This window comes from Phoca vitulina, unplaced genomic scaffold (assembly GCF_004348235.1).
Source record: "Phoca vitulina isolate PV1807 unplaced genomic scaffold, GSC_HSeal_1.0 scaffold15, whole genome shotgun sequence".
NCBI lineage: Eukaryota > Metazoa > Chordata > Mammalia > Carnivora > Phocidae > Phoca > Phoca vitulina.
In genome coordinates, this window is record NW_022589718.1 from 1567454 (window position 1) to 1582927 (window position 15474).

Consider the following 15474-nt stretch of genomic DNA (forward strand, 5'->3'; position numbering starts at 1 on the left):
TTTATTGGCCAGAGTGAAAAGACAAAAAGTATAAGAGCAACAATTTATTCACTTAATTATAAATAGGAATGAGTAATGGAAGTACAAAAAAATGAATAAACAACATCCAAGTACTACATCCCGGCTCTAGAACAGTATTTCGGGTTTTATTAAAGAACTCGACCCCGACTTCCCTGTAAGACACTCTCCCGACTGTGCCACAGCAGGTCGTCCGTGTAGCCATGCCGTGGGCTCGTCAGTCCACAGTCCCTTGTCACTGCTGGTTTCACGAGTCAGATGAGAGGCTCGTAGCCAGTGAGACACAAGCAGATGGCTGCTGAGAGGCTTCTGGGGAGGGTTTTCAGTCTAACGAAGTCATGAGATGCACAAAAGGGGATGCCCTCTCCTTCGGGTGGGGTGTCACGGTCCCTGAGTATGTGTGGCTGTCATGGTGCGCTGGCCGCACAGGCAAGTGAGCTGGAGCCAGCCCACCTCACGCCTTCTTGTATGAGCCAAGTTTTCCTTAAAACCCAGCTGAATCAGGATTTCCTGGTCCCTACCGTTCAATACACTCTGATATATATTCCCCTATTCAAGAAATGCTTCTGGAGGGGCGCCTGGGTGGCTCAGTAGGTTAGGCGTCTGCCTTTGGCCCAGGTCATGATCTCAGGGTCCTGTTATTGAGCCCCAAATCGGGCTCCCTGCTCAGTGGGGAGCTTGCTTCTCCCTCTCCTTGCTGCTCCCCCTGCTTGTGTTCTCTTGCACTCTCTCTGTCATAAGAAAAAGAGAGAAATGCTTCTGGATAATTCATCCAGAGACCCAACTCAGCCTGACTTTCCAGGACTTGGGATGACAGTGTGACCATCCATGATGACTCACTGCAAGAGAAGGGGGCAGCAGGTTTCCTCACCAACTGTCCCCTTACACATTAGCAAAAGGAACATTTTCATGGGGCACTCCGGACACAGTAATTTTATCAGCACTTAAATATTAAAAACAAAAACCACCATTGCTTTGCTTTGATAAATGTTTATTTAGCGCCTGCTAAGTACGAGGCACTGTGTGCGCACCATGAGGAATATACAGATGAACAAGACATAATTCTTGCCCTTAACAAGCTCACCGTCTAGCGCGGGAAATGAGACAGGTACACAAGTAACTGACACCAGGCAGAAAGCGGTAAAACGCCATGAGACTGATCCCACTAAGGTATTATGAGAGGAAGAAAATGTTACTTTTGGATGAGAATACGAGATTAGAGAAGGTGTTTCAGAAGTAGTGGGTCTAAAGGTCAAGTGTACCCAGGAGAAAATTAGGGGGAAAAGCAAAGCAGGAAGACTCCAAAGTCAGAAGCAGGAGGTGCTAAGTGCTGGGCGGGGAGGAGCCTGGCTGGCTGGCGGAGGCGGGGCCCGGGGGGCGGGGGGGGGGTCAAGCAGCCGGAAGACGTGTCCGGCGCCCCCGAGGGTGGTTATGTATACTCTACATAACTTTGAGGGAAGCTTTTGTATGGAGGGGCTCTTACCCGAGCTCTTGCTGCATAAAGCTTAACCTGGAGGCGACGGGTAGTGACTTCTCAGAGGAAGGACTGAGGGGCGGAGGCCCGGACTAGAGCGACAAGGCCGCGGCAGCGAGAAGGCAGGAGCTTCAGGTGGAAGCATGGAAAAGGGGGCATGGAGGGGGTAAGGTGAGTGAGAGGTGACGGAGTTTCACAGCTAGAGACAGAGAAGGAGCCATTCACGGAGCTAGGAGAATGCAGAGGGAAAGTCTGAATTTGGGAAGAGAGGCGGGAAGACGGGGTGCCGGCGTGCCGGCGGGCGTCCGCGCGGAGGGTCCCGCGGGCAGGGACGCGTGGGGCTGAGGGTTCGGGGCCGAGGCCCACACAGGCCAGAGAGTCGTCGGTGCTGTGGTGACGGCTGGAGCCCCGTGCAGGCGGCCCCGTCCCAGCGCGGAGGGGTTTCAGCCCACGTACAACGTTCCGCCTGTTCCGCGTACAGTTCTCACAGAAAGACCGTCAAGCATGACGACGCATCCTGTGAGCAGTGCTGCTTCTCTGGGCGTGTTCTGTCTTCGCTCCTGAGAGACTACTTCTTCAGTTTTGTGATGCCCACACGGAGTGCCTCCACTGTGGAGGGCCACTCTGAAAAGACCGACTCCAATGACAGTGCGGTTTTTTAACCTTCTCCTTATCATTGATTTTGAAGAGTTTTCTGTAATAAAATTATTTTCCTAAGGATTTCAGAAAAGCTCTTGATGTATCCCACCTCAGTGAGCCGAAGAGCTGGAAGGAACCAGAGAGGCATCGCTGTCTCCCTCATTTCACAGCTGAGGGAACTGCGGCCCAGCGAGGCCGCGGGACTGGCAGACATCTCACGCGGCAAGGAGAGAGCAAAGCTGGCGTCACAAGCAAGACTGTGCTTTTCTCTGCCACACTACAGCCCTGGGTGCCAGCCACCGTCTAGACACACAGTGAGAAAGACAGACAAGTGGGTACACAGCCGAACAGGTACGTGAGTACTGTAACTGTAAGCAAGAGTGGCTGGGAATAACACAACTATATTTTAACTTCTTTTCCAAATGGGGAAAAGGACAGAATGCCTGCCAATAGAAAGGCATTTTTTGGACCCACCAATGCCTTGCAGATCTGAAAAGAAAATTACTCTTTCTTGAAATATTATACTGCACTTAACCACAAAAAATATTAGGCTGCATCGCTACACATTCCATCTGATCAGCCACAACAGAAATGATGGTCTTCTTGGTTGGCATGTGTGCACTCGGAAAGGCAGGCTACAGGAAAACGAGATCAATAAAAATTAGACTTTAGGTTGTTTTATCCGCCACAGAAGGAAAATGCCCATGGCAGTTTCCTTTTGAAGAGTTAAATGAGAAATCCTTAAAATGAAGTTCTAAATATATCCATTTACATAGAAGATGGAGAAAAAAGACAATTATATTCCAAACATCTGTCTCAAAGACACAGAGTTCTGATTAACAGCCACGTCATAGTACACCAGCCAGAGCGCATCAGCATGTTCCCCAATCATCGGGAAATACGCATCCTACTGATTTTATAACTCATGGTTCCCTTTAATAAAGGCTGCTTCAGCACTCCCCCCAGGCCCACTAGAGTCTGCCAGCAACACATTTCAGCTGGAGCTGTCAGATTTTCCAAAAAACCTTCTTTTTATAGAGAATGTAGGCAATGAGCACCCAAATAGCAGTGGCGACTATGTTCTGAGTTAGATGCTCTTTGTGTGACTGGTTGTCCTGCAGCTTCCACTGAAAGGGGAAGTAGTTCTCAAACACCTCGTGGCCAACGTACACTAGAATAGAGTTCATTCCTGGAGGAGAGATACAGAAGATAATATTTTCCTGAGTCACATCTGATCATCTATTTAATTCTTGAAATTTGACTTTAGTCCAATGAAAAAAACAAAAAGCACACACTTATATTATTGGCTACTGCCAAAAATAAGTAATGCATATCTTAAATACTTAAGTATAAGCTAGATCAAAAATTAGAAAATATTTATAGTGATGTAATTCTTGAATAGTAAATCTATAAGGAGAGCCAAAATCATGAACTTTTCTTTTCTAGACCAGAAACTTGAGGTCAGAAAAATATAACTGTCACTAGAATCGGAGGGCTGAAGTGAGTCACTGAAATGACTGGGTCTAGGGCGCCTAGGTGGCTCAGTCGGTTAAGCATCCGACTCTTGGTTTTGGCTCAGGTCATGATCACAGGGTCCTGGGATCCGGCCCCGAGGAGGGATCTACGCTCAGTGTGGAGTCTGCTTGAGATTTTCTCTCTCAGTCTCTCCCTCTCTCCTTCTGCCCCTCCCCACCCTGCGTGCACATGCTCTCTCTCTCAAATAAATAATCTTTCAAATCAACTCCAAGCTTAGAGGTTTGTTTACCTGGGTAGAAGAATGGGGTTCCCGTCCACAGTCTCTTCACATCTACAATGGGGTATAGGATAAGCAGGATGAAGAAGGCAAAGGAGCTCAGTGTGGTGACATACGAGATGGACCTACAAGGCGAATGAGGTGTTTCAGGGCTCCTGAGGAATGCATCCAGCATCAGCAAGATCGACCCAACATTAAAATGACTCTGTTTTCTGTACCTACCACAGATTTTTGTTTATTGGAATAAAGCCTTCATTTTCAGAAATTTTCGTCAAAGCAACAGAAATAAGCCCCTACAAAAGGGGGAGAAGGTTATTAGTTTTTTTTATATTATCTCAAAAAACAACTGTGTTTCAAAACTGGAAAATATGTTATTTAATTCCTTAGGGAGGGCTGAAAATTGTGTCTTATATTTTATTCTTTTAACTGGAAAACTATTTTCAAGATGCATAACTAAAAATATTCTCCAAAACAAAAATCTCCAAAGCATTCTCTTGAGTCGAAGGTAAACTAGTAAATAAATTAGAGAGGAAACGTGAGGGATAAAATGAACAGCCCAACTTTCAACTCTCCGTCACCGGGAGATCTGGAAGCGGACTTCTGAAAGCTCTTACGCTACTCTTCCTGGCCTGGCTCCCCACCGGAACCCACACTATTTCGTCACGATTCCGGCTGGCCTTTCAGCGGCAAACACTCTTAGTTATAAAGACATTTGCCTAAGAAAATAAACCTGAGAGTTCAGGTGTGAAGATGTGTTCCTCTCCTCCGCTCTTCTGGTGGAGAATGTAACTCCTGTGCTGTGGTCACAGCTCCTGTCCAGTGCTGCTGAGCATTTTCTTTCTTTGAAACATGTATGGACGGGATTTTAGTGAGGAACACCAGTTACTTACGAGAAAACAACACCAGGCAGTGAATCTGATCAGAATGTCTTTGGTCTGATCCTTGTAATACAAGAGTATTTTTCCTGCCTGGAGAAAAAAACACAGATGACCAAGAGAACTGCTTAAAGTATATTCGTGTTTCGTGTTCATCCACTGTCCTAATCACTCAACAGACAGACTCATCTGCCAGGCAAGCTGCTAGATGCGGGGATTACCGAGAGGAATGGAACATCACCCCTGCCCTTGACGGCTGGCCACCGAGGCACGGGGAACTCCTCGGGAGGATGGTACGAGACGCCAGGGAGGAAGTGCCGTCCGGTTGAGGCTACGGGCAGGAAGGGCATCTGGGCAGAATGGAACAGCATGCACAGAAACAGGTCAAATGGCTGAAAGAGCATGCGTCCCTGAGCTGCAGCTCAGTGAGACAGGCTAGAGGGTTGGGAAGGGCGGGAAGGTGGGAGGCAGGTAGGTTTGCGGGTCTCACTGGTGAGGCAGGGGCTTTCTCCCGTGCGAGAGAAGGAGCTGAGGAAAGTCACTTCTCCCCCACCCCAAAAAAACAGTAAGAAGGGACCAGCTCAGACTGGCCTGCTGGACGGCCCGGTCTGGCAGCAGTACAGAAGAGGGCCCGGGACAGGGTGGTACTAGAGGCAGAAACAGTACAATCTGGACTTTGCCTAAAATCCCCTGAAATTAGGAATTAATTTCTGAAAAACATCAAAGAATAAGAAAATGTTCATAATAATTTGTAACTAAAGCTAAAATTTATGAATGTTTTCTATGTGCCAGTTCTTAGAATTTTACATGAATTAACTCATTCAATCCTCTCCACACCTTCCTGAAGTAGGTGCTATTGGAGCACAGAGGGACGAACATGCCCGAGGCTACCCAGCTGGAAAGCGGTAGAGCAGGGTTCAAGCCCATCCAGTGTGGCCTCAGGTCTGCACTCCTAACCCTACCCCAGGCTGCTCTCGTGGCGCAGATTCACACCTGCAGATCTGCAGATGCAGAGATTAAATGAATATATGTGAAAGCACCCACTGTGAACTATAAAGTGCTACAGAGGTGAGTATAGAACAGTATTTCTAAATATGAATCGCCAAAACTTACATGCCTTAGACCTGCACTACCCAATATGGCGGCCACTAGCCACCAGAGACTATTTGAAATTAAATTTAAATTAATTAAAATGAAATGAAATTTAAAATTTCGTTCCTTGGTCATACTAGCCACATTTCAGGTACTCAAAAGCCACATGGACATGAATATTTTCATCAGAGCCTTCCATCAGCTGCTTTACACGCTTTTCCCTCCCCCCAGTTAGCTCTGCTCAAATAGTAGTTTCAAACACCAATAAGGAGAACTTTAGGGGGAAAAAAAAATCTAGACTGCTCAGAATTTTAACAAAATTGCCTGTGAGATAAACCAAGAACAACCTGTATTGACTTTGGCATACAATATGCATAACCTGAAACCATACAGAGTGTGCACAAAGAAATGTGACAACAGGGGACACAGGGACTTCCCAACACCACCAGTACACAAACATTCTGCACACTCCAGAAGGGAGAACTTTTACCCAGAAACTACTCTGTCTCCATTGCTAAAATAAGCCATATAAACAAGGAGAATTTGGGGGGGGGGGGAAGATATAGGAATTATACCTAATTATTTCCATGTGCTGAATTTTAGCAATATCTAGTTCTGACAATCTGTCACACGTAACAGAATTTATTAGACCATAGAAGGCATGTTTCCAATTACTTGTTTTAATGAAATAGTTTTTGAATTAGTGATGAATGAATAATCATGAACTGTCAGAAAAATGTACACCCTAATGAAATGAACGAATACCTGAATTCCTAAAAATGCCATCACAATGGAGTTGATGGTCCCTAAAATTCCCTCTGGATCATAGGCCACCTCAGTGTGATAAAGCACCTTAACAAAACAGAAAAAGAAGGCAGAACTCACTGACCACGAAATGCATGCAAACAATTTGGAGATCAAATACAAACCTGAATACACTCCAGAATTCAATGTTTTTCATTTTTGCTGCAGAAATTCATGGACAACTTGTGGGGATTATAGGCAGAATACTTCTAATCAACAAAGTGTGGGGTGTGTGATACCAGAAGGGGACACAGAGCCCAGGGATGAGCCATGACCCAGAGCAGCCACTTCAACTTCAGGGGCCAGTGACTTGAGGCATCCCTAACCGGTTCCAACACTGTGCATAATACCTTCATAACTGTCAGGTTGGTCAACCCTACTGTAACATCAAAAAGCTGTTCCTGGGACACCTGGGTGGCTCAGTCGGTTAAGTGTCTGCCTTCAGCTCAGGTCATGATATCAGGGTCTTGGGATCAAGCCCTGTGTTAGGCTCCCTGCTCAGCAGGAGCCTGCTTCTCCCTCTCCCTCTGCCCCTCCTCCTGCTTGTGCTCTCTCGATTGCTCTCTCTCTCTTAAATAAATAAATAAAATCTTAAAAACAAAAATAAAAAAAAGCTGTTCCTTTCTAACTTCCTTTACGGCAAATAACATTTAAAAATATATCTGTATTATTTTATTATAAAACAAACGTTCATGTAGAAACTGCAGAAATTTGGCAACAGACAGTGGTGGATCCCACAGTGCATTACTCAGATACCCCCTGCCCACCCCTCTCAGGACGAAAGTATTCATTCCCTGAGCTGGCAGAAATATTAATGGCCAAAAGCTCTCAGCCAAGTCCCTTTTCTGGATCTGTCCTTGACTAAAGAGAGCTGCCTCTCCAGGAGTCCCACTCCCCTACTGGGGGCAGTCCACATCCAATGGCCAGATCCCTCACTCCAATTCAGAACAACTCTAAAGCACCAGTCTAGCCCCCCAGGAGATGAGCTAAGGCCTTGTGTGACTACCAGTCAGTCCAGCTACCCTTTCTGCCCATTCCTGCTTCCTCTGATCCCCAGCAGGGGCTGATCCCAAAAGGACGGCCTGATAAGCTTCCTGCACACGAATCTCGGCCTCAGAGTCTGCGGCCAGGAAGTCTGACCTGAGCCACAGGGAAAAGCACGCCGCCACATGCTTGATCCACTGCATTTGCACTTTCAAATCCAAAGTAATGGATCCACACGGCCCCATAATAAACATTACATTTCCTAAATCAGCAAACTTTTCAAATAAAAATTAGGTCCCATCATAGTTTGTTAAATGGACAGAGTCTCCAGTTGGCCAGCACTTTCTGTTTTCCTTCATGTCAGAGCTCCCACGGGTCTAGCTCAAAGTGCAAGCGAGGCTCACTCACGGCCGAAGAAGGATGCTGGTAAATGTGGTCATCACCCAGAAGCAGGCGGTCAATGTAGCCAGCAGCTCCTCCGGTACAATTTGGATACTTCCCCAAATCTCCAATGCCACCAGGGCCGAGATAACCACTGGGAAAGTGAAAACACGTACTTAATTGACAAGACTTCAGCGGGAATAAGGCTTATCCTGGCAACTGTTGCAGCCCAACGAGGAACCTCAAACACGGAGACCCCTCGGCGCCATGCACTCCCCACTGATGCTCTTCTGACTTGACTACTCCCCACAAGCTAAGGTGGGCAGCCCAACTTCCCTTCAAACAGGCCTGGAAAAAGCCTCACGGAGACATTCCTCTGGACATACACCAAACTCCTCACCCATACACATAATATGCCTCAAAGGAGAACAAAGAGTGAAAGCGAGTTCTTATCCCTCGGGAAATCTGCAAGCTCTCACCCCAGAAGCTCTGACTTGGCAGAAAAGGACATGCAAAAAGGGATTACCTCCGTGGGCTCACTTACGTAGGACATCCAGGAACAGGCAAGAAGAATGTCAAGCCCAGCCAAATGCTTTCCAGCATCAGAATGAAGAGCCACTGGGGCCAGCTGAAGATGATGTCTCGAAGGGAAAAGCAGCTTCTCTCCTGAGTGAGGGGTTATAAAAAAAAACATAATATGAACTACATGTAAGTAGAAGAGGGAAAAATATGCAGTAAACATATTCAGGAAATTCCTGGTGATTCTTCTGTTGGCCTTTATGGGAGTAATACAAAAATAGATGCATGTTTATTTCATATATATTATGTGGTCTACCTGCCCCTCCCCATGAAATATCATAGTAAAACATTAGTTAAAAAGATACCACTGGATGGGATGCCTGGATGGCTCAGTCAGTTAAGTATCCAACTCTTGATTTTGGCTCAGGCGAGATCAAGCCCTGCATCTGGCTCTGTGCTCAGCATGGAGTCTGCTTGGGATTCTCTCTCTCCCTCTCCCTCTGCCCCTCCCTCCACTCATGCTCGCCCTCTAAATAAATAAACAAATAAAATCTTAGGGAAAAAAAAAGAAAAAAGAAATCACTGGACAATTCTACTCCTATACCCAAGAGAACTGAAAACAGATGTTCACACAAAAACTTGTACACAAATATACATGGAATCTTTATTCATACTAGCCAAAGAATGGAAATAAGTCAAATGCTGATCAACTGATGAATATATCTAAAAAGTGGTACATTCATAAAATAGAGTATTATTCAGCAGTAAAAGGAATAAAGCACCAATACATGGCCCTTGAAAAATATGCTACGTGAAAGAAACCAAACAGAAAGGCACATACTGTATAATTCCATTTATAAGAAATGTCAAAATAGGTAAATCTACAGAGACAGAAAGTAGATGAGGGGTTGCCCGGGGGGGGGGGGGGGGGGGTCGTGGAGAACAGTGAGTGACTGGTAGTGAGTACAGGGTTTCTTGTGGGGTAATGAAAATGTTCTAGAATTGGGTAGTGGTGATGACTGCACAACTCTGTGAATATACTAAATATCATTGAATTGCATGCTTCAAACTTTTGAGTTTTTTTGGTATGTGAAATATATCTCCATAAAGCTGTCATTAAAAAAGCTAAAATACATTTTAAACACTGGGGAGGGTATGTACTATGGTGAGCGATGTGAATTGTGTAAGACTGATGAATCACAGACTTGTACCCCTGAAACAAACAATACATTATATGTTAATTTAAAAAATACATTTTAAGAAAGGAAAACGAAATTTAAACTTTTGGAGCTGTCGTGACTAAAGGAAGGAGTACAGCCCATCTATTCTTGGTGGCCCACCCAAACCCTCACTCCATTGTGGGGGCGGCAGATGAATTCTCCACAGACCTTAGGTCCCATGTGACTAACCAAGCCTGCATTCATGTCTAGTCTCACTTCACCTCAAGAAAACCCACAGCAGAGGGTACACATACAATGACACAGTGGACAGAGCAGGTAAATGAATAATGATTCAATGCACTCCAAGGACATATAACCAAGCCATCATTACAGGAAGAGCCAAGAAAATCTGGGGTTCAGTGATGAATCTGCTAGTTACATATACAGAAAGGAGCTAGAAAATAAATTCAGCTTTCTTAATTTATTAAGGACCCCAAGTGGAAGAATTTAAACATTTCTTCCTGAGTTTTGATCTCTACTAGGGGGAAAAAAGCTCCACCTGCGTTAATTCAACAGAGCAATTTATAGTAAGATAGAAAGCAATTGTGAAAGAAGTGAGGCTCTCACATACTTCCCACAAATAAGAAATATGAAATAGCCAAGGACAGCCACGGACGATACTGCCATTTTCCTCTACCCTACCTTGGCATTTTTCCTCCAAGTTGAATCTTCACAGCATCTATATAGATACTGAAATGTTTTGTGAGTTTTCTATATATCTTGTACTATAATGCCCCCAAAGACTGAACTAGCAAACTAGATGATTCTGATATTATTTAATGCCATCAAAAAGCATTTGATTACTGGACATTTAAAAATTTATTAAGAGGGGAGATCTCATGTTATGTGTTTTTTCCCCACAACAGAGAAAAGGATTGGTGTAAAGACTAAAGGAAAATAACTAATGGAAGGAAAAAAAGAATGTACTTGACTAACATAGTTAAGGAGTCTACTGAGATTATTAAAGTACTGTGCTCAGAACTAAAGAAAGTTCTGAAAATCATACAGTGATTCCCACCCACCCCCAACCGTGTGTTTAAAAGCAGATTTCTCACCGAGGCACAACTTTCAGGGACAGGTTTAGCAAAGATGAGCTCTAACACGGCAACCACAAAGTAGGTCACCCCCAGCCTCTGGAGCACGCCAGGAATTCGCACCTTATCCCAAGACACTGCAGAAGGCACAAATTAGGTGAAGTGTTAGCCAGCATTCCTCCTCCTGCCCAAGACAACATTATTGTTTTCTAAGGGGGAAAACATACCTCCATTGCACTTAAGTTGCTTTCTAGGCTCTTGGAGATAGGCATAGGGGACTTGGCTCAAACTCACAGCAGGAAGTGGCCAGCTGGGACACGGGGATAAGAACACATGTGTTCCTTGGGTGTGAGATAAAGCAAGGACTACCTGGGCCCTGAAGTTTCTCTCCTGGCCCTTTGTCGTTCTGGGTACGGATTCAATCAACTCTCACATCCACCCGCAACTTGCAGAGCCAGCACAGGCCGCCAACGGACTCTCCCTATCTTACAGGCTACATGGCTACATCACCGGAAGAGTGTGACCATGTAATGAGCCCTACAATGTATTCTCCTGGAGCAGTGGCCCACTTTTTGGAGAGGCATCAAATCAACTATTATGTGACACCTTTCCTTCTGACCCCAACTGGAAGTGACCTCTACCTCCTCCTAATGCCTACTCTTAGTGCTTCTTGTCCAAGGGGACCATCTGGCTATTGTCCAGATAATTGTGTCCTGTTTTGCTAATGCCACTGGAAGCCCCTTGAATACAGCCAACTACTACTGCCTTCCCTGACCCTGATGTGGGTCCCAAGCAAGGGGTGTGCGTCCTTCCCTCAGCCTTCCTAGCTCACTCACACTGCTAAAACAATAACAAAGATATTCCTTCCCAGCAACCCAGCAGCATACAGGTGATGACAAAGGTGGATTCTTGAACTACCACACAATCGCCTTATTATGAAAGTCAATGAATCCAAAGTGGCAGGAGGGCAGGGTCTAGAACCAGGTGACCTGATCTGGCTCTACTACTCTGTTGCTGCACTTAGAAGATCCACAGAAAACACTTCAATCTCTCCGGGACTCAGAGTCTTCCTTTGTACAGCAGAAGGGTCTGAGTGGTCTTAGACGCTCTTCCCAGGTCTGAAGTCCCAAGACAGTAACAATAATGCCCGAAGTTATACAAGCAGGTATACATTTTTTTAATAACTGTTCTTTTTTGCAGGTACCTGAGATGGAGGAATTATATTTCTTTTAAATTACGACATGTAGCTTCCATATTTCAACCGGAATGTATACTAATAGCGGGGGAAGAATACTTACATGGACCAAGGCAATAATTGGGGTTCACAATGACCACTCCTATACAGATTAACAGGAAACTCCTCCATGCAATTTTCCCCAGCAATTTGAATTTTGAACATCCTCGCTGCAGTATGGAAGTCATTGATAGAAAAATTGAAGATCCCATAATAAAGACAAACCTAGAAAAAAAGACAGCTAAGTAAGAGGTGGTCATTTCTAGGGTGGGTTTTTTTTTGTCTATATATCAATATTTTATAATCTACTACATAAAAGAAGCAATACATGATTTTTCTAAAGTAGCCAATTATTGAAATAACATTGAAGGAAGAATCAGAACATAACCCTGTTGGACTATAAGGTTTGTGCACCTTCAAGTCATATCCTAGAAGGAAAATTCTTCAGGGCTGAGTGCAATTTCCAAGGACAAGTCTCTCTTTTATTATTAAAGAGAAACAATGATGAAGATGCTAGAATCGAAACAACTGGACTTTCAGGAGCATGCCCTCAAAGTCCCCGAGAAACAACACATGTCAATCATTTCTAAATTCACTCTTTCTCCTGAAAGAAAAATGAAAGCTAGATTCCTTTTTCTAATTTTGTCTGAGCCACATACCTCTTTTCTTCCCTTTTATTATACTAAATTAACTCTTTTTTAAAAAAGTCAGAATAGCAATCTTTCCGATGATTGAGCATGGGGTTAATAGAGGTGAGAGTTTGCTCTTGCTACATTCCTTGATGTCCTCTGGCTTCCTTTCTTGGGGTCACCTAATTGGATAAAAGTGTCTAGTAACAGGAACGGGAACACATTTCCTATAGGGAACCTCGTAAAGAATGTACATAAATGGGGAGCCTGGGTGGCTCAGTCGGTTAAGCATCTGCCTTCGGCTCAGGTCATGATCCCAGAGTCCTGGGATCGAGCCCCGCATCGGGCTCCCTGCTCAGCAGGGATTCTGCTTCTCCCTCTGCCTTTGCTCCTTGTTCATGCACGCTCTCCCTTCCTAATAAATAAAATCTTTAAAAAAAAAGAATGTACATAATTACCAGGTCTTCAGGCATGTAAAACTTCCTCCTCCCAAAAACCATCTCAAACAAGAACCCCAGCTCCCCCACAAGAAACCCTGAGTTCCTATTAGTGATGAAACACAAGGAACTAAAGACATAAACCAATAGCTAGTACTAACTCCTAAAGATGGACAAAGTCACTCAAAGCATCACAGGCAAAGACACAAATCCCACATTGTACAGGAATCAGGGTCCCTTGACAAGGTGAACAAGTCACAGATGATCAGAGACAGAGTGCATTGCTCCTGTATTACTTTAAATTTTAATTTAATACTATCATTGCCCTGTTACATACTTATCAGAATCTCCTGATGCTAATATACTACATTTCTTTTAGGAAATATGATTTTTATACTTATTTTCAGGATTAGTGGGATTTAACTACATATTCAAAATTTATGATTTCCTACAAGATCCAGGATCTTGTATAGCATATCTACAATAACAAAATGTTCCCTGTGTCATCTTTTATATGCAGGTTTTAGATAAGCCCTATACTAAGTATAAGAACTATCCAGTAACACAACTTTTGGAAGGACCGGTGAGCAACATAGGCCTGCAGCCCAGAACTCAAGGATGGTTTCAGATAAAGGCTCCAGCATCAGCTGGACACTTGGATGACCTATGGAAGAGCTGGTGGTAGACTGGAACTCACCATGGGAATACGAGGTCAGCCACTGTCAGTCCTGGAGAATAACACAAGCACAAGAGTAAGGAAAAAGACTCTAGAATGTAAGTACTTCCTAAATCTAGAATGGCTCCATTATATACTAATATATATGGAAAGTAAACTCACATAGAGAGTTCACAGGAAAACACTGTGAAAACACACAGATGCTCCCTGGGGACTCTGGAACCAGTCACCAGGCCTGAGGTATTTCCTAAGAACATGACTGCACATGGGAGAGCCAGAGTAGAAGTCTGGACAAGTCTGTTATCTTCAAGCTGTAGTATTCAAAATCCATTCTTAAACCAACTACTGAGCCAGATTCACCATTACTCAGCACCACTCAGACCAACCTGAGTTCAATGGCACCCTGAGGAGGACCATGAGTCTTAGAAGGCAGAGCTCCCATGTGGCTGTAATAAAAGGCATATCTAGAATATGACAAGAATCATTTACAACTAAATTCTTAACAGCTTCTGCAGAGTCCCACAGCCCTGCAACAGAGACTTGGGCAACCATGTGTTATCACAGTGAAGCATTACAAGGCTACAGCACACGAAAGCAAGAAAACAAAAGGGTTAACAGCATCATCTAAAGGTCATTCTATGGGAGCAGGAGATCAGCGCTCAAAGGAGGATGCTGGGGCCTCATCTCTGAGCTCCTGACGGGATGCTGAGAGGTTCTCTTGTCCACACTTCTCTGAGGGGTCCTACGCAAGCAATACTACTTTTAGGAAATATCTTACCATTCCAACTTGAGTGTTTGAAGTACCAATATTTTCCTCCTCCATAATTAACGAAGACCATGAGGATTAGAGCTATCCTGTAAAGCAGCAAAAAGCACACTTTCAGGGCTTGCCCTTGTGACAGGGAATGGCCCAACTATAAGAGACACACATACTGACAGGGGCAGTCACAACACAGATACACTTAAAGAGCAGGAAACTATTATTTCTAATCACTACAATTAGGGCCCTACACAAAGCCCTTCTGTTGCCAACATTTCCAACATGATTTCTTAATTTTTTTTTTTTTAACTAGGCTCCACATGGGGCTCGAACTCACCACCATGAGATCAAGACCTGAGCTGAGATCAAGAGTCGGACACTCAACTGACTGAGCCACCCAGGTGCCCTCCAACATGATTTCTTAAGAGAAATTTACTGACACTGAACTGTGTAACTTGAAAACAAAGCAAAACATTTCCAATCACTCAATTCTGTGCTAATTACTTAGATGTTGCAAGTTAAAGAACCGTAGTAGAAGGCATACAGTCATTAGAGCTAAGGGCTCAAATCATGCACCCTCAACTCTTATTAGGGCAAGACTCTTATCAATTACCTCAGTCTGCTTCTCTGTAAGAGAGGGAACACGCTCACAGGGACCCCCGGGACCACTACCTAACCAGCGCTTGGCACATTTTAGGCACTTAATAAATGTTAGTTCCTATCTATCTGCAAACATCTCATCTCCAAAAGTGGCAATGAGAATCAAAAAAAAAAAGAGGAATAGAGGCACCTGGGTGGCTCAGTCGGTTAAAAGCTTCTGACTCCTGGTTCTGGCTCAGGTCATGATCTCAGGGTTGTGGGATCGAGCCCCACATCAGGCTCCACAGAGGGCGTGGAGCCTGTTTAAGATTCTCTCTCACCCTCTGCCCCTCTCCCCATCCCTCT

General features: G+C 44.5%; 1 protein-coding gene across 4 annotated transcripts in view; it reads right to left on the minus strand.

Moving 5' to 3' along the window:
• Positions 1–1392: 1392 nt before the first annotated feature.
• LOC116637790 (heparan-alpha-glucosaminide N-acetyltransferase) overlaps positions 1393–15474 on the minus strand; it is an 85977-nt gene continuing 71895 nt past the window's right edge. For 3 of the 4 annotated variants that reach the window (XM_032413288.1, XM_032413289.1, XM_032413291.1), the window contains 12 exons: positions 14548–14624; positions 13791–13821; positions 12092–12252; positions 10815–10930; positions 8565–8686; positions 8048–8174; positions 6617–6703; positions 4981–5109; positions 4775–4852; positions 4107–4177; positions 3897–4009; positions 1393–3320 (listed from right to left, as the gene is read on the minus strand). In XM_032413288.1, coding sequence (XP_032269179.1) covers positions 3139–3320; positions 3897–4009; positions 4107–4177; positions 4775–4852; positions 4981–5109; positions 6617–6703; positions 8048–8174; positions 8565–8686; positions 10815–10930; positions 12092–12252; positions 13791–13821; positions 14548–14624 — 1294 coding nt within the window. In that variant the 3' untranslated portion in view covers positions 1393–3138. The remainder of the gene's footprint in view (positions 3321–3896; positions 4010–4106; positions 4178–4774; positions 4853–4980; positions 5110–6616; positions 6704–8047; positions 8175–8564; positions 8687–10814; positions 10931–12091; positions 12253–13790; positions 13822–14547; positions 14625–15474) is intronic. The other variant, XM_032413290.1, reaches the window with a different exon arrangement.